The following is an 18,560-nucleotide window of genomic DNA, read 5'->3' on the forward strand; positions in this document are numbered from 1 at the left end:
AAATCCAGTGTAAAAACAAACCTGATATATATAATTTCAGAATAGCTACAAAGTCTTTACATTGCAGTTCTTGAAGAATAGCAGTGAATTATGCCATATGCAGTGAGATCGCTCAGACTCACTCTTGCAGCCTGATGGGCTGTATTCCCAGAATCCTGGCAGGCAGCGCTCACAGTACCGGCCTCCAGCCCCCGGGCGGCACTGGCAGCTGTGTGTAAGAGGGTGACAGGTGGCACGGAGGGCAGCAGAGGCGCATTCACACCGACGGCAACCCATACAGCTGCCAAATCCAGAATAACCCTCCTATATATGCAAAATGAGAAGATTAAAAAAAATATATGCAGGTTAAATGTGCTCAGTATGCACATGTATGTATTTAAGCATACAGTACATTCATTCTAAGAAACAAATATGGCATTTCTTGGCCATACATTTCCTTGAGTGTGTCATGAATGTCCATACCTCACATCTGTCACATAGGTGACCTGTGACTCCAGGCTTACAGTGACAAACACCTGTCCTGTCATCACATGATGCAGTACCACACTTATCACACTGACACTCTGAAAAACAAAGAGAGAGAGACCTTATAACAACCAAGTCTATACAAGAAAAAACTCATTCACTTGAGCCATTAATATATCACATTCATGAAATATATGCAACATTTAGAGCAATCTAATGAACACAGCAACATTGAATAAACCATTGATGTCAGTTTTGGAAGAGACAATGGTTGATGCTGGAGAGTTTGGAGAAACCAGTTTGAAATTATTATTTTGCAGTTGTGTTTGATATTACTACAGAAGCATAATTACACAATATTTTAAAGTCGGTAACACTTTATTTTAAGGTGTCTGTCATGGATATGTGGTTGTAGAGGTAGGCGCACGACAAAGGAGTAGACGAAAAGGAGTATTTAATAAACATCAACACACTATTTCCATTACAAATATTAAACCAAGGCAAAGACTAAGCGAGAACTGAGGACTTATAAAAGACAGGAAATCAAGGAGTAAACAATGATTAATACAAAACAGGTGAATGGAATAAACTATGATTAACTAATGACAGGAAACCGACCAAATAAGGACAAACAGGAACTAAACTGAAACCAACACCTGACAGTGTCAAAATACAGAGTAATTACCTGATTAAGTACTTAGTAGTAGCCATTGTACTTACATGAAACAAAATGTACTTACCATGTAACTAAGTTATGCAACAGCCTGTAATTACAGTTAGTAATGATGTAGATATAATAGGAAGCTACTGTTACACATACAGTATGTAACAGGCCGAGTCTGTTACACAAGTACTTAACAAGGTAATTACTCTGTATTATGGACACCTTAAAATAATGTGTAACCGTAAAGTCTTTCCACTATGGATTATGTGTCACTAGAACTACAATCTCCATAATACTCCATTCTGGTTTGACAGTCAAATCAGCAAGCAGATCTTTTAGCAAAAAAGATTGCAATGCATCTGGCTGCCAAAAGCCTCACATACTTGCTGCTGCACTGTTGAACTCAGTGCACTGCTTGAAAAAAGAGAACAAGACAGATAGCTTGTAAATCATGAGAACTGCTCAGACAAAACTGTTTTTAACAACAACCTGATAGAGAGCTTTATTTTTATATCTTAACACAAAAACATGCAAATGTTAGCAAGATGTTTTGCTTTTTAACATAGTGAAAAAAATAAATATAGTAAAATGCATTTGAAATACATTTATTTCATGCTAAGTATACTACAAATACTTTTACATGTTTATGTACTTAATAAAAAATACCCTACAATTGTACTTTTAGCATACTAATCTGTATACTTAAAGTCTGCTAAATTGGAACAACTTTTTTGTGCTTAATGCACTTTAATTGTGCAGAAGTAGTGCTGAAGTCCAACTTAAGATATACAAAAGTATATTTCATTGTGCTAAAGTGGAAACTATTGCAAGTATACTTTAGGTACACTTTGAATGTCTCACATTTAAATACAGATATCATTCCACAAAATAAATCATATATATAGAGTCATGGGTATGTAAGCATAAAAGGGTTTAGAAATTGCGGTATGTAGATTTCCCTGTTGTCTAGATATTACCAGATAACTTTTCACGTGATCAGCAATGTATTGTACTGTTGCTGGCACCTACCCTGACAGTCTTTGGCACTGATGGCATCTCCATAGAAACCTGGTGCACATCTTTCACAGTTGTCACCAGTGGTGTTACCCCAACAGTTCAGACACTGGCCCGTCACATTATTGCACTCATTGAAGATAAGGTTTGGGTCAGAGTTGCCATTACAGTCACACTTTTTGCAGGAATTGCCCAACTCCATTGGATTGCCATAGAAACCTGGAGCACATCTTGGTGGTGCAAAAACGAAAATATAATTAATGGGTAAAATACAAAAATACAACTTCAAAACTATATATAACATGCTATTTGTGGGTGGAGATAACCTTTCGCAGTAGTGTCCAGCATACCCTTCCTGGCACACACATCTCAGAAAATTACCCCTCTTATCACAGTGAGTTGCAAAGCTGAGAACACACACAAACAAAGAAACATCAGAGTCATCTTGCAGGATACTATTTCAGGATTTCCACATCCTTACCAACCATTTTGCCAATGGTTTTCATCATTATCAACCAGTTTTCCAATCAGCTAAAGATTTTCAAAGATCACAAAATCTATTTTGATAAACTTTAGTAAAGTTTTTGCTTAGCCTTTATCCACAGAGACTTCTTTTCCACCTCATTCACTCCCCTGAGTTTTAACTTATTTGTGGGTTTTGTTGGCTGGCACAACACAACCCTCAATTTAACTGCACTCTTGGTAAGGATGGGATCAGAATTAAATCACAACCTGGCTACCTAAAATTTTGTACACCTTGCTTGAGATTCCAGCATCCCTTTCTGAGCTCATTGAGTCACTATAGGGATCAGCCTTTGGTCTTCAACTTCTCCGGAGCCATTAGTATCCTCTCTTGCGTTGTGTGGTGAGGGAGGCATGGTAGGTCGGAGTCTGCAGCGGGGGAACGAGTGCAGAGACGAGTGGTGATAAGGAGGTCAAGTGAATGATGATTCACACCTGTCTTTAATTCTAGTGATTTGTGGGGAGACGGATATAGCAGTACCGCTCACCTGTGAAGGGGAGAGAGATTTTTGGACCACAGAGTGCAAGGCTTGTGAAACTGTACGGCAGGGAGCCTAACAGGAATTTGTTTGGTGTTTTGTTTTGTTTTGTTTTGTTGAACGGCTAATAAAAGCTTTGTTCACTCGCCATCCTTGACTTCTTCATCTTGTCTTGACGTTGAACTGAGTTACACTGGTGCCGAAACCCGGGACGAGAAAGTCGTCACTCCACTATACAGCAGCCAGCAGCATCAACGCCTCTTGCAGAGCTGGTAAAATCCCTTGTCAGTCTTCACCACTCGCAACATGAGGCGCTGATGGACCTCAGGAGGAAACAATAAGATAGTTTCCGTCTGCTGGTCCAAGCACAGGAGGAAGACCGGCGGGCCATCCGGAGCTTGCTGGGCCAGGAGGTCTGCCCAGACGCAGCCCATCCTATCGCCCACATCCCGCTGGTGAAGATGGATACACAGGATGACCCGGAGGCATTCGTGGACCTCTTCGAAAAGACAGCAGAGGCATGTGGGTGGGATCGTGCTCAGTGGCCGGTACGCTTGATCCCGTTGCTGTCCGGGGAGGCACAGGTGGCAGCAAAACAGCTGCCTGTGGAGAACCTCGTGGACTATGCCAATCTGAAGCAGGCCATTGTACAACGAGTCGGACGCTCCCCCGCGCAGCAACGACAGCGCTTCCATTCTGGGGACAGCGAACATCTGTTCATGATGGCACAACAGCTCCGAGATGCTTGCCTCAAGCGGCTGATGGCCGAGATACGTGACATGTACATCGTGAAGCAGTTCGTTGTGCGGCTGCCCAGCGGGTTTGGTAGTGTGCCCGGGGGTCGGTGAGCCCCTCCCTAACCTCCCTCTCTCGCTCTCTCTCTGTCTCTCCAAACCCTTCACCTTTCTTTTCTGCCCTAATCCTGCCCCAGGTCACGGGGCAACGCACCCCCGCTAGCCCCACAGCGCGGAGGTGTGGTCATGGGGAATAGATCGGGGACACGAGGTGGCGTGGCGGAGACCACTGATGCAGCCGCACCATCTCCACCTTTCCCCTCTCTCCGCCAATCTCTTGGCCATCCTTCTGCTGCTGGGGTAGGGGGAAAGCCTGGGCCAGCCTGCTGGAGGTGCGAGGATCCGGAGTATTTTCAGGACCGGTGTCCAGTCCTGGAAGTGGGAATGTTGATCCGGGTCCCCGACTCCCCAGGGGCTGCCCCTGATCAAGCCGGGCAGTACCAAATACCTGTGACTATTAAAGGGGGTACATATCGGGCTTTGGTGGATTCAGGCTGTAACCAAACCTCTATTCACCAAAGCCTGATGCAGCAAGGGGCATTGGATATGAGCCTGTGGTGTGCGGCATGTTGTGAATGTCAGCTGGTTCATCCTCCAGCCATTTCAAAAGCACCATTGCGTCTGTTGCCATTAGTGGAGGTCCCCTTTGAGAGAATTGGTATGGACCTCATTGGGCCATTAGAACATTCAGCACGCGGCCATCGTTTCGCATTAGTTCTGGTGGATTATGCAACACGATATCCGGAAGCAGTGCCGTTGCGCACCATTTCTGCAAAGAGTGTGGCGGATGCACTGTTTTGCTTTATCTCCCGAGTTGGGATCCCCAAGGAGATTCTTACTGATCAGGGCATGGCATTTATTTCACGTACGATAAGCGAATTATACGAACTGTTGGGCTTTAAATTTATCCGCACCAGCGTCTATCACCCACAATCGGATGGTTTGGTGGAACGATTTAATCGCACTTTGAAATCCATGGTTCGTAAATTCGTAAGAGAGGACACCAAGAGAGGTGCTGTTGTTCTCGGTGCAAGAGGTCCCACAAGCCTCCACTGGGTTTTTCCCAATCAAGCTTCTCTATGGTTGTCGGCCCCGTGGAGTGCTTGACGTCATTATAGAGGCTTGGGAGGCCAACAGCTGAGGTGAAATTCAGTATGTCATGGACCTCTGGGCAAAACTCCACACCTTGGGACGGCTCTCTAGGGAGAATTTGCTCCAGGCTCAGGACAAACAAAGTCGGTTGTACAACAGCGGTACGCGAGAGCGTCAATTTACACCGGGAAATAAAGTACGTGTGTTACTTCCAATGTCTAGTTCCAAATTTCTCGCAAAGTGGCAAGGACCGTTTGTGTTTACACGGCGAGTAGGGGATCTCGATTATGAGGTTAAAGGAACGGACAGGCGTGATTCACAACAAATTTATCATCTCAACCTGTTGAAATGCTGGCAGGAGGAGACGTCGGTTGAGTTAGCAGTGGTCGTTTCGGCAGAGGAAGATCTCGGGCCAGAAGCAGCTGTCAAAGCCAGTCCACTTGCTCTGGTCCCTGGGGGAGATCACCTCTCACCGCTGCAGCTCACTGATTTAGCCAAGTTGCAGGCAGATTTTGCAGATGTGTCTTCACCCCTGTCCGGTCACACGGACCTCATACAGCACCATATCGAAATGATCCCCGGGGAAATGGCCCATAGCCGCCCCTGTTGTTTACCCGAACACAAGAAAAAAGTGGTTCAGGATGAATTAAAGCCATGCTGGACAAGGCAGTCGAGCGTATAACGCAGGCTTAACAAAAAGCGTAATGTAAGATGCAGAAAGAAGACTGTAGTCTTGTGAGAGTGAGCTCTGGGAGAAGCGTGTAATCTCGCGAGAACAAAGTTTTGTATACAGCACAGGAAAACCATGTGAACAAGTAAATTGTATCTGTTTTGATTAAAAGGGTGTGTTTGTGTCGATACCCAGAATGTTTAAATAAGTTCATGACAGGTGCTTTGTTTTGCTTTCTCCTCTGTGCATCTGCATTCGTCATGCACTCTCTCCCCGGATCTTATGTCCGCCTTTCATTGTGCCTGCTTGAGAGACAGGAAGCTGCACATTTCAGATCATAAAGTTTTAAGATTCAAGATTTTTCTTGAACTAACGCATCGTTTTGCTGCAGAAGTCCTTTATTAACACCCCAGAGCCGTGTGGAGTAGTTATGAGATGGTTGGATACTTTTTTTCCGATTCAGAAACAGGGGCACCATTCACTGCAATTATACAGATTTGAGCAGACAAGACAATGTGGAATATAACTCCGAATGTGTTTGTCTGAAAGAGGAATGTCAGACACGCCTAGGATGCCCTGAGGGTGAGTAAATCTTTGGATAATTTTCATTTTTGGGTGAACTATCACTTTAAGGACCTTGAGCTTCGATTGACATCCGTTCCTATACTGACACTTCCTGATCCTGAGAAGCTTTTTATTGTTGAGGTTGATGAGGTCAGGCAAGAGCTAAGGCAATGTGGGCTCATATGACACAAAGCCTGTCATCTGGCAGACTTTTGCTAATCATTAAATTGGGAAAACACAGTGCAGGTAACACAAGAGTATACATTGTTCATTTACATACTGACTGCTACATTGTGACAATACAAAGCTGGTTGAAAATCAGCGAAGTTTATCTTTAAGTCTGACATAAAAAGTCTGACATAGGTGGAATATTGAAAGCAGGGAGTTCCAAAATGTTATAATATAAACATTGTTCTTACTACTAATTGTGGTTTCCAGCCCTACCCCATGTGTGATGAGTAGGATGGATCCTAAAAAGAACTGATCAATCACGGATGCAGCTGCCGAACAACCCTACTTCATCCAGAGATCAATGTCTGTATCAGACATCCACCACATACTGTACATGCCAGGTCTAAACTGATAGCTTCGAGAGTCATGGTCCTGTGCCCTTTACTTGTTACCAGTCGCGTGACTTTGTGCGTTAGCCACCAATATTTTTATTACTACAAGACGCCTGTGAGTTGGAAATGGACCCTGACAGTACTCCAAGCATACTATAATGGCAAGGAATCTAAAACAATTATACACTATACACATTTTCTGTCTGATCTGTCTTTGTTGTTGCTTTATTAGAATAATGGTAACACTTTATTTTGATAGTCCACTTTCGACATTCTACTAACAGTAAGTAACTTTGCAACTACATGTCAACTAGCAGTCATTAGAGTATTAGTAGACTGTCTGCTTAATATCTTCTAACACTTTATTTTGATGGGTCCACAAGATACAACATACTGAGTATTAGAAAATTTATGTCATGGTTTAATGACAGTATGTCAACTTATTCTACTAACCCTAAACCTACCCTACTGAGAGTTAGTAGACATGTAGTTGCAAATTAATGAGAATTAGTTGACATGCAGTTGACGCGTAGTTACAAAGTTACTTATAGTTAGTAGAATGTCTAAAGTGGACTATCGAAATAAAGTGTAACCAGAATAATTTTCATGAAATGCCATCACTCTATGTCAGCATGTCTTATAATGTTTAAAAATGAGTTCAATGCCTAAAATACATGCCACTGGACAAATAAAAGCAATAATAACAATGAAACTGTTAGAAATTAAATCTAAACTACAATGGAAAGTCTTGACATTATGTTTTAATAGCTGTTTTCTCCTTTAGAGTTGCTACTTGTCATGCCTTTCTATCACTGCATCTACAGTATGTAGTTAACTGCTGGAAGGTTTCCACCTACTTGTGGCATAAGGCCCTCCCACTTGGAGGTCTCTGGACTGCAACCAAACATGTTGTTATGCATGCTTAAAATGTAAACCAGATGCAGTCGCACAAGTAACAACACTAGTAATAAAAATAACTTTATTCCATTGTTAATGCATGTAATATTTAAAGCTGAATAACAAAAACCAAAGTCATCAGCTTTGTTTTGTTTTGTTTTGTTTTCATGTTGCTGTTATAGTTTGTGTCAGCATGCTTTGTCTAGTCAGAGCTCAAGTCTGGACTCACTTGTTAGATTTCAATGATAGTGGGCAGGCACATGGTCTACACACAAAGGTGCCATCAGGAAGAATCACTGGTAAATATCTATCTTCACATCGCTCACAGAAATCTCCAACGGTGTGGTCCTGACATTCCTGAAACAGAAAAAAGTGATGTGCATTTCAGCAAAACATTCTAAACACACTGGCTGGTTACACTGGCAAGGTAACAGAAATGTTAATCTCTATCAACACCATATGTCAGGGCTCTTCAACTCCAGTCCTGCAGGGCCTATGTCCTGCAGATTTTAGTTCCAACCCAAACTAAACACATCTGCATTTAATTTGCCAGTAATACTGAAGAGCCCTTCCATATGTGCATACAACAACCACATAGAAGAATTTCTGTGCCCTTCTGAAGCTTGTGTTTTTGTTAAAGCACTTACATTTATTGTAAATGCTTTAACAAAAAAGAATTTGCAATGCTTTTTTGTTAAAGCATTGTAACCTCACCCCCCACCCCAAACCTTACCACACCAAAGAAAAAACTGTATGGAACTTTTTTGTGCAATTCGAAGTGTGCTACACACAGGTGAGTGGGCCTGTACAAACCACCTGTAGTAACACGCTCTCCTCTATGTGCACTAGACACTTCATACACACTGCTGCGTGTACACTATCCCACAAAAGACTCAGCAATATATGTATGTTTACATGCTCATGCACTACAAATTATCCTGCACTGTTCCCCAACCAGCTGCTTGACTCAAAATGTTTCTCTTTGCACATGTACAGTATTTATGTGAAGCATTCGTATAGTTTGTATTTTTTATCTTTTATTTTTTAGTTTGTATAGGGTAAATATTTATATATAGTATACTTATAGTTAAAATATGTCAGTAGGTTAGTTGTGTATAGGTTTATAGTGTTAAGGTGTATAGCTTTATAGTGTTTTTTATAGGTTTATAGGTTTAAAGTGTGTTTTTTACTTCATTGTTGTACGACATTTCGTTCCACTGTATGTCCCCACATGTAGCGAAATGACAATAAAGCTCAACTTGAACTTGAACTTGATTTATTTATTAAAAATATTTATAATTTAAAATGTAAAGTTGTCTGACTTTTAATTATGTGGCCTATTGGGGCATTAGCATTATAGCATGTGTTGTGGAAATGTTTATGGTTTTATGTTGCCTTGATCAATATTGGATCAGAATTTAATTTGATGTTTGTAATTAAAGGATGTGAGGAACCAGTGAATGGACATGTCAGAAAATCCATTTGTGGTAAGGTGGTTCATTTATTGTTTAATTAGTTTATTCATTCAAATGCCATCTTCTATTTCTCTTTGGTGTACACAAAAATTTCTTCCACATGGTATTGTTTACATTTTTAGAATAGATGGGTATCGATGTCATGAAATAATGTTTAAAAAAGACAGAGGGTTTTGAAACTTACAATGCATATCCCAGTAATGTCCTCGCAGCTGTCAGCATGGCCTTTGCAGTTACAGGGGAGACATGTTTCCTGCTCACTCAGGAAGAAACCTCGTGCACATACCTGCAATAAACAAACATCCAAACATGAACAATCAACATAGTCATGATATTTGCCATATCTCTACCATATGAGAGTTTTTTTTTTTTTTTACTATGGCACTTCATATCCCAGATGTTGATTTTTATTAAAACTATTACATTTTAACTTTTTAAGTTTTGTTATTTAGCCTAATAGTCATAATAAAAAATTTTGCAAAGTCCAAAAACACACAGTTCATGCTTGAAAACCTACACATGTTAATGAGCTGAAGAAATTCTGTTGAGTTGTGTTCATAAAAGGAACAAATTCTTAGGTTTTAGTTGAAGTCCTGATAACATTTAGTCTGAAAATATGCAGAAATATCAGACAAGGGGGAAACCACTTCTTCATAGCACTTTATATCTGTGAAAGAACCAAAATTAGTCTATTGTCAGATAAACTGTCAGATTGTCACCCTTAAAAGTAGTGCAAAAACAAAAAGTTTTTCAGATTCAATTAGATGAACTAGCCTAATTCCCTCAAAAGAAAGTGCATAAGAAAATAATTTCCTGTACAAAAACAAAAAAATTAAATAAAACATATCTCATACGAAATATGAGAACAAACAGTTTATGTTGAGAGGTTTCAGTCTTGAAACCTGATCATTTGCATTTCTTTGTATATGATTATATGAATGACTTACACTGTTTCGGTGCTATGGCTATTCGCCTGGAGCTGTATTACAAAAATATTATTAAGTACTAAATTAGAAAAGGTAACAGAGTTCCTCCATCATGCTAAGACTGGCATGAAAATGCACATGAAATTACTTGAAAAGATAGTCTCTGAGTTGCATTTTCGTTAACACGTAGTGTTTAGTAAGTATTTGACGGCTCAGCAACATCAACATCAGTTCATGAAAATAAAGGGGCAGTCGTGGCCTAATGGTTAGAGAGTTGGACTCGTAATGCAAAGGTTGTGGGTTCGAGTCTCGGGCCGGCAGGGATTGTAGGTGGGGGGAGTGAATGTCCAGCGCTCTCTCCACCCTCAATACCACGACTGAGGTGCCCTTGAGCAAGGTACCGAACCCCCAACTGCTCCCCGGGCGCCGCAGCGTAAATGGCTGCCCACTGCTCCGGGTGTGTGTTCACGGTGTGTGTGTGTGCACGTTGGATGGGTTAAATGCAGAGCACGAATTCCGAGTATGGGTCACCATACTTGGCAGTATATGTCACTTCACTTAAAAATACACAGAATTATTGTTACTGTATTTTTGCAGCTATTTTTGAAGAAATGTGAAAGAATACTATACTAAATTACAAATATATAAAATAGGGTAACACTTCAGTATAGGAACCAATTCTCACTATCAAATAGTTGCTTATTAGGATGCCTATTATTAACATATTGGCTGTTCATTAGTACTTATAAAGCACATATTCCACATCCCTAATCCTACCCAATACCTAAACTTAAAAACTACCTTACAAACTAATAGGTAGCAAATTAGGAGTTGAGGCAAAAATCATAGTTAATGGTTTGTTAATTGTGAAAATTGAAAATATTTACCCACCCAGAAACTGATTAAACATCTAATAAATCTGGACCATGGTTTTACATTGGACTAAACAACTCCAGCAGCGTTACAATTTTGCCTCCTTATGTCAGAACATGACCACATGACACTTCTATGTTAAAGGGTTAGTTCACCCAAAAATAAAAATTCTGTCATTAATTACTCACCCTCATGTCAATCCAAACCCGCAAGACCTTTGTTCATCTTCGGAACACAAATTAAGATATTGCTGATGAACTCTGAGAGCTCTCTAACCCTGCATAGACAGGAAGCGTAATCAGCACTGTTTACGTTCATTATGCGCCCGCTTGAAATTGAACGTAAACAACACAGATTACGTTGATTACGTTCTGGGGTACTCTCCAAAATGGTGGAAGACGGTAACTTGGAGAGAAGAATTGTTGAATAAGTTATGTTATTGTTTTCTTTGCGCACAAAAAGTATTCTCGTAGCTTCGTAAACTAACGGTTGAACCTCTGATGTCACATGGACTATTTTACTGATGCCCTTGATATGTTACTGTACCTTGATCGTGTTAGGATCCTTGATGTCTATGGAGAGTCAGAGAGCTCTCGGAATTCATCAAAAATATGAATTCATCAAAAATATCTTAATTTGTCTTCCGAAGATGAACGAAGGTTCCCTTTCGAGGGAACTTCGAACTGCGTCCTCTAAGGGTCGCTATGGGGAACACCTCAGCGTGACCGATGTCTTAAAGCATACATCTAATCACGACAATAACATTGCCCGGCGACAGCCTATGATGTTACTACCTGCGCGGCTACAGTATAAAGGGCCGCCGGGAAAATACATCATTCTCTTCTTCATCTTCACTGACCGTTTGTTAGCAGAAGCTAAGCACGACTAGGAGTGCATGTTCTCTCGCACGGAGGCTTTGTTCTGATACCCGCAGTTTCACACGGCTCGCGGGTTGTGTGTGTGTGTGGTGAAGAGCAAGCGCGTTCAGCTCTCATCGTGATGCATTCGCGGGACTACTGAGAAAAAGGGAAGGCGAGTGCTTCACTTTTTACCCAAATTGTAATACCCGTGTCTGCATGAGTGTGTTCGCCTCTCGCTGAAATAGTGACGCATTCTCGGCGGCGGCCATTTTCCCTTCATTCGGAGGTAATCTAGTGTGTGGGCGGAGCATGTTCAGCTCCCGTGGGAACTGAATACATGCTGCGCGTTGCAAGTTCGGTGAGAATTATCTGCCCATTGCCGGCGATTCGCGGTTCATGGGCAGAACAGGGAAAGGACCTGATGGGAAATCTTCCCTATCAGTAAGGAATTATGATGTGGGTATCTGTCTGCAGTTATTGGACAGATGATTTCTAACATGTTCTAACCACATTATACTGCACTCCGGGAGCCCTCTCGATCCTGTGGATATGGTCTCACCTGTCAGTACTAGATCCAGCCTGGATGATGGCCTACATCTTCGGCCTCATGCTTGCTGGATCATGCAGCCAAGTCGCTAGGCTTCTGCGGGAGCCTCCTTGGCCTTCAGGTCCCAGTATAGTGCTGCAACCCAGGACTTGCTCCATTCAGGCTGAGCCTTTTTCAGAGATTATTGCTTTGTGATGTGTTCCCTGAGCTACTCGCATCGAGAGGCTTCCTGAGATTTGAGTCACACTGTCCTTACGGTCGAACCAGTGAATCGTCCATCAATGGAGTGGGTTTGAGTATACTGCTTTCCCGGAGGTACGAGTGAGAGGTGTTTCTGCGGAAACCCTTTGTGAGTGCTTTAGCTCTGAGGAGCGATAGCTCTTCAGACAAGCTCTGAACATGGCAGTGCTCCTAAACCTCACTGCGGGAGGTTCTTTATGAGCTCTGTGGCAGTGACACCAGGAAGTTGGTCGCTTGCTGCCTCCCTGTTGAGTTACCCTGTTGGTCAGGCCTGGCAATGCTCTCCTCACTTAGAGGTTACTTTTGAGCTTGCCACTCCCGGTCGAGGGTCTGAGGACTCCTCTCACTGGGTCCTGTTCCCCCTGGAGCTCCGTTGAGCAGCAACTTCAGGTTAGGCTCCTCTTTGCCTCCCTGTCAGGTTGCTGTCCTTGTTGGTTGAGCTCAGCAGTGCTCCCCTCACCCTAGAGGGTCACCTATGAGCACGCCGCTCCCAGAACCGAGCGTCTGAGTCCCTCTCCTACTTCATAGAGTCAGGCCTCCGCTCTCTAGAGCTCCGGTTAGCAGTCATGCCAGGTTGTTGGGCTGCCTTCTGCCTCCCTGGTTGGCTGTTTTTTGGTCGAGCTAGTATTGCTCCCCTCACCATAGAGGGTTACCTATGAGCATGCCGCTCCCTTCTGAGCGTCTGAGTTCCCTCTCATTCTTAGAGTTAGGTTCTCCGCTCCCCGGAGCTGTGTGATTCAGTGGCCTCAGGTTGTTAGGCCTCTCTATGCCTCCCTGTTAGGTCGCTCTGCTTGTTGGTCGAGCTAGCATTGCTCCCCTCACCATAGAGGGTCACCTATGAGCATGTTGCTCCCTTCCGAGCATCTGAGTTTCTCTCTCATCCTGAGAATTGGATTCTCTGCTCTGTGGGATCCACCGTGCAGTCATGCCATTGGGTCAGGACCGCCCTTCCCCTTCCACCAGGCTGATCTCATGGTGTGTTCGACAGTGCTCCTCTCACTCCGAGGGTCTCTTACGAGCACGCTAACCCTCACTGAGTGTCTGAGTTCCCATTCATACTGAGAGTTGAGTTTACCACTCCCCAGAGCTCTGTGAGTCAGCAACTTCAGACGAGCTCTCCTTGTTAGTCGAGCTGGCTTTGCTCCCCTCAACTTAGAGGGTCACCTATGAGCATGCCGCTCTCTCCCGAGCTCTCCTTGTTGGTCGAGCTGGCATTGCTCCCCTCAACTTAGAGGGTCACCTATGAGCATGCCGCTCCCTTCTGAGCGTCTGAGTTCTCTCTCATGCGGATAGTTAAGTTCTCCGCTCTCCAGAGCTCTGCTTTGGTAGAGCTAGCATTGCTCCCCTCACTATAGAGGGTCACCTATGAGCATGCTACTCCCTCCCGAGCTCTCCTTGTTGGTCGAGCTGGCATTGCTCCCCTCAGCATAGAGCATCACCTATGAGCATGCTGCTCCCTCCCGAGAATATTTCAAATCCATGATATGGTAAGTGCGTACACATGTCTCTGTGCACTTGCTGAAAGCCACGTTGTGGTAAGATCGCACACCAATTGTTTTGCGGTCTTTCTAAAATGGTATGGGTTACGCGCTGCGGCTTCGTGCCCGTTCTTTGAGTCGGTCAGGCCCTGGTTTCACCTTGGGCCCCACTCTACCTTATGTATCCCCAGTGATACTACTTGAACAGGGTGTTGCTACCAAGGATCTGTTGAGACGGTTCCTTCAGCGAGCTTCCTTGCAGAGCAAGCAGTAGCCCCTGGATGACAAGCGAAGACTTAGTTACTATCCTAAGCGCTTGGTCGTATCCCCTTAAAGGAATCTCTTCTTCTGATTCCAAGCCTTTGAGCTCTACCCTGGGTCCAGGAGGCCTGGCCCCTAATAGGTAAGTTCTGGGGTATGCAGCTCAGGCCCGAGGGGGATAATGTCACTGACAGCCGTCGTACCATCCCAGGGGCAACTCCCTTAGCCGGGTAGAGTTGGAACTTAGTGCTTGGCTTGCACTCCCCTCAGCATGGTGGCGTGGGTGTTCCGTTCCCCATAGCGACCCCTAGAGGACACAGTTCGAAGTTCCCTCGAAAGGGTTACATATGTAACCATGGTTCCCTGAGAGTAGGGAACGAGACACTGCGTCTAGGTTCGGTGCCATGCTTCGGACGCAAGCTTCAGATGAAGAAGTGAATGACGTATTTTTCCGGTGCCCCTTTATACTGTGGTAGAAACGTCATAGGCTGTCGCCGGCCAATGTTATTGTCATGATTAGATGTATGCTTCAAGACACCGGTCACGCCGAGGCGTTCCCCATAGCGACCCCTAGAGGATGCAGTGTCTCGTTCCCTACTCTCAGGGAACCATGGTTACATACGTAACCTGAGACGTTTTACAGGTTTGGAACGACATGAGGGTCAGGAATTAATGACAGAGTTTTCATGGGGTGAACTAACCCTTTAAGCACAAAAAAGTTGTTCCAATTTAGCAGACTTTAAGTATACCAGTTTAGTATGCTAAAAGTACAATTGCAGGGTATTTATTAAGTACATAAACATGTAAAAGTTTTTGTAGTATACTTAGCATGAAACTGACCCTTTAAGGTTATCAACAAGAGACACTGAGTTACAAAAAAAAGACAGGGCAAGCTCTGCGGTATTGTGGAAGTTCTTTAGGGTCAGCTATACAAGACTGTTGAGTGTCTAAGCTGATATGACCTAAAATCTTGCAAATAAACACCCCGGGGGACTCTTGGAGCAAAGGACCGTGGGAAGTTGAAACATCCTGTGTGAGTCATCATTACTGCTTGAAATGAGTAGCCTGAGAAACCAAATATCCTCTTTGAGTGTATACATATATGTATATATGAGATACATATATGTATATATGAGATTTGATAGTCATGATTCATGATGTTTATGATCCATGTTATTGTTACATTGTTTATTTATTGTACTATAAGATGTTTTAATTTTACTGACCTGAATTAGTGTTCTTGCAACCTCTTCAACCACGACTTATTCACAATAAAGCATGCCTTGAGTACCTTATTGCTTTTATAAAACGGTTACCACACAGTACAAATATTAAATCCAAAAATGTATGCATTGATATGTACCTTTTTGTTTTTAAGTAAATTCATTAAATGTCATCCTTCCGTTAAAAAATAGTTCCTGACAACATCAGCAAGAGAATGTTCCTAGGTCCATGCCTCATCTTATGAAGCGCAAATAAAAACAGAGAATAGGACATGTTCTAGTCCGCTGTGTCAATTATTTTCTTAAACCACATAAATTCTCACACACATAAATCTGCTTATCTCTGAGCATGAGAAAACGCCTGTTTTCCGTCTTTAGCAGACACGGCACAGCACAAGTTTGCAAGCATCATTACAGTGTAAATTGATGGAACTGGATGATGATCCGATCTCTGTGTGGAGCACTGGCTGCTGTCAGAGAAAAATCTCAATGGATTATTACAATTAATGGCGAAATGAATGTTTGGCAATGTAAACTGATATTTCCTACTGACACACTACAGCAAAAGATAGAAATAACTGACTTAAAACCATTTTTAGCAGGTCAAAATACTAGCGTTCTAATCATTTTGGCCACCACTGTATATATTTACAGTGTTTATATATATTTTATATTTATTATATATTTATTTTATATATTTTTATTTGCTTGTTTTGTTTACTGTGTGGAGACGTGCTGATATCGCGTTTGATCTCGTTCTGTATGACTTGCTCTTGCTTGGCCATTTGTTGTGGAAAAAATAAGGAAAGTGTGTGTCCAGCTGAATTCAGTTAGTATATTGTTAGACGGGTATAAAAAAAGCTTAATTTATTACGGCAGAGGTCGTGTGAAGGCCTCCTCGTGTGAAGATTGAAGAGTGTAAAGACCATCGACTCTACCGTGCAACTCCACCAGGCAGGGAGGATAAAAGCGTCTGCTAAATGATTAAATGTAAATGTATATGTATATGTATATATATATTAGGCAATTTCAGTATATTTTCAGAATTTCAGTCCAGTGAGGTCTCTGTTGATTTACCAAAATAAAGCTTACAAATCCATGCTTGGTCTAAATGTACATTAACTGATATACAGTACAGATGCTCTTTTGCTTTACTCAAAAATACATAACTCCTTTAAGCAAGTCCAGGTATTTTTTTCACTGGCAAAATGTTATATTATAAATGTTAATGCATATTGACTTCAGTTGTCCACCCCACAATCCAAATGCTCACAGGATGGCATCCCATGATACTGAGTGGCATGAAAGGAGCTTTGTTGTTAGTATGCTGTAGTGCAGTGAGAATTCTTTAATTCAATCAGCTCCCACTGCAAGGCAGAGCAAAGCTGAGCTTCATACATCACACCCTTTCACTTTTTTACTTCTAAACTGTCTAAATTGTATGACTAAAAGTGGAGTAAATAATTAGAACAATCTCTTTTCTAAATGAACTGTTTCCTGCTCTGCAGAAAAAGATTGACTAGATCATACATTCATACTTTTATAATTACAGATTAGATTATACAGAACATCAGATATTAGAAGACAGAAAAAAATGATAAAGAATCTGTTTTAAATTATGAATCTGTTTTCTACACCGAACTCAACAGCCAGACAAGCCCTTGGCACAAATCCCTAGCCAGCTAAGGTCAAACCCCATCATGTCCAAAATCAATGAATATTCCAGAGTATAACAGGTTGGTGGCAATCATTTATAAATCCACATCTAAACATACAATTTACCCAAAAAAATTATTTAAAAAACAAAGGGAATCTTTATTGTTTGAACAGCAGCTGGACTTATCCAAATGGACTGGACCCTTAACCAATAGTGACTCCACTAAAAATGGACTCATCTGTCTAAATGGTCTGTTTAATTTTATTTTTTTATTATTTTTAAATCATTTATATGTTATTTGTTTATATGTTATCAGTGTTTTGTTTCTCAATGCATTTGTCTACTGCAGTGGTTTGGAATACAAGTCTGCGGACTCTTTGTGGCTAAAGGCTTGGGTATACTTCATTTTCTTTGCTCTACTCCATTTTGTGCACAGTTGACCGTACAAGCCTTTCAAAGTATATTCTATGGACTGCATGCACACATGAATGTATTCAGTGTATGTACACTACTTAGTGAACCTTTGTTTTTTTGAGTGCATAAATCACTCATACATGTACTGCTGTCCACGTGGACACAAAGTATAAAAGTTATGCTGGCAAGGGAAGTATTCTTTTGGCTTAAGTGGGCAGTTCTTGGGCAAAATGAACAGTCAGAAATCTGGTCAGTATGATTCTCAAGGAATTCATGAGCTCATAAAATGTACTAAAATGAGTTGTCAGTTAAAAATCCTATAATAAAACGTGATTTACATGTTACATGTGGAATACATTTAGGGAGCTTTCACAATGGGCATGTTTGCTGAACTCTGAATCCAAGCTTGTTCCCATCGCCCCCGCAGCATTGTTCTGATTTCAGACTTAATTCTATCCAACCCTGGTGCATTTGCATTCATCTTGTATAATCAGAAACATGCACAGTGTGTATGATAGAATATATAATATATATGGGCCATTCTACAGAATTGGTCCAAAGTCAAGAGTTGGAAAAAAAAGTATTTAAAAAAAAAACATTGTATGTATGCAAATTGTATAATATCCAAGGTACACATTTCTAGTAATTGTGCAGTTAATTCTCATGTTGTATTTTTATAAAGTTTTGGAATATTTGCCCTCTCCTCAAATTTGTCACTACCGAAACACAGTAATAATTATTTAATTAGAAGGGTTATATAGACCTATTAAGTTTTTTGTTTGTTTGTGTCACGAATCTGGTCCATGCTCTTCCGGACAATCACCACCAGAGGTCACCCGTTCACCACATTGACTCTTACACTACACAGCACACTGGACTACA

General features: G+C 41.9%; 2 protein-coding genes across 3 annotated transcripts in view; one reads left to right on the top strand and one right to left on the bottom strand.

Annotated features, from left to right (window-relative positions):
- Positions 1-18,560, bottom strand: part of LOC306843379 (laminin subunit alpha-4-like) — a 59,227-nt gene that overhangs the window by 37,376 nt on the left and 3,291 nt on the right. Inside the window, exons 2-7 of the mRNA XM_079374834.1 lie at positions 9,384-9,485; positions 7,954-8,081; positions 2,470-2,550; positions 2,159-2,373; positions 463-563; positions 123-303 (exon numbers count right to left, since the gene is read on the bottom strand). Of these exons, the coding sequence (XP_079230960.1) occupies positions 123-303; positions 463-563; positions 2,159-2,373; positions 2,470-2,550; positions 7,954-8,081; positions 9,384-9,485 (808 nt within the window). The remainder of the gene's footprint in view (positions 1-122; positions 304-462; positions 564-2,158; positions 2,374-2,469; positions 2,551-7,953; positions 8,082-9,383; positions 9,486-18,560) is intronic.
- The window catches only part of LOC306843385 (uncharacterized protein), a 53,114-nt gene that overhangs the window by 947 nt on the left and 33,607 nt on the right, over positions 1-18,560 (top strand). The window contains exon 2 of one of the 2 annotated variants that reach the window (XM_079374849.1): positions 9,167-9,211. The exons of the other annotated variant lie outside the window; for it this stretch is intronic. The gene's annotated coding sequence lies outside the window, so the exon portion shown is untranslated. The remainder of the gene's footprint in view (positions 1-9,166; positions 9,212-18,560) is intronic. 2 annotated transcript variants of the gene reach the window in all.

The sequence above is a fragment of the Barbus barbus genome (assembly GCF_936440315.1).
Source record: "Barbus barbus genome assembly, chromosome: 24".
NCBI lineage: Eukaryota > Metazoa > Chordata > Actinopteri > Cypriniformes > Cyprinidae > Barbus > Barbus barbus.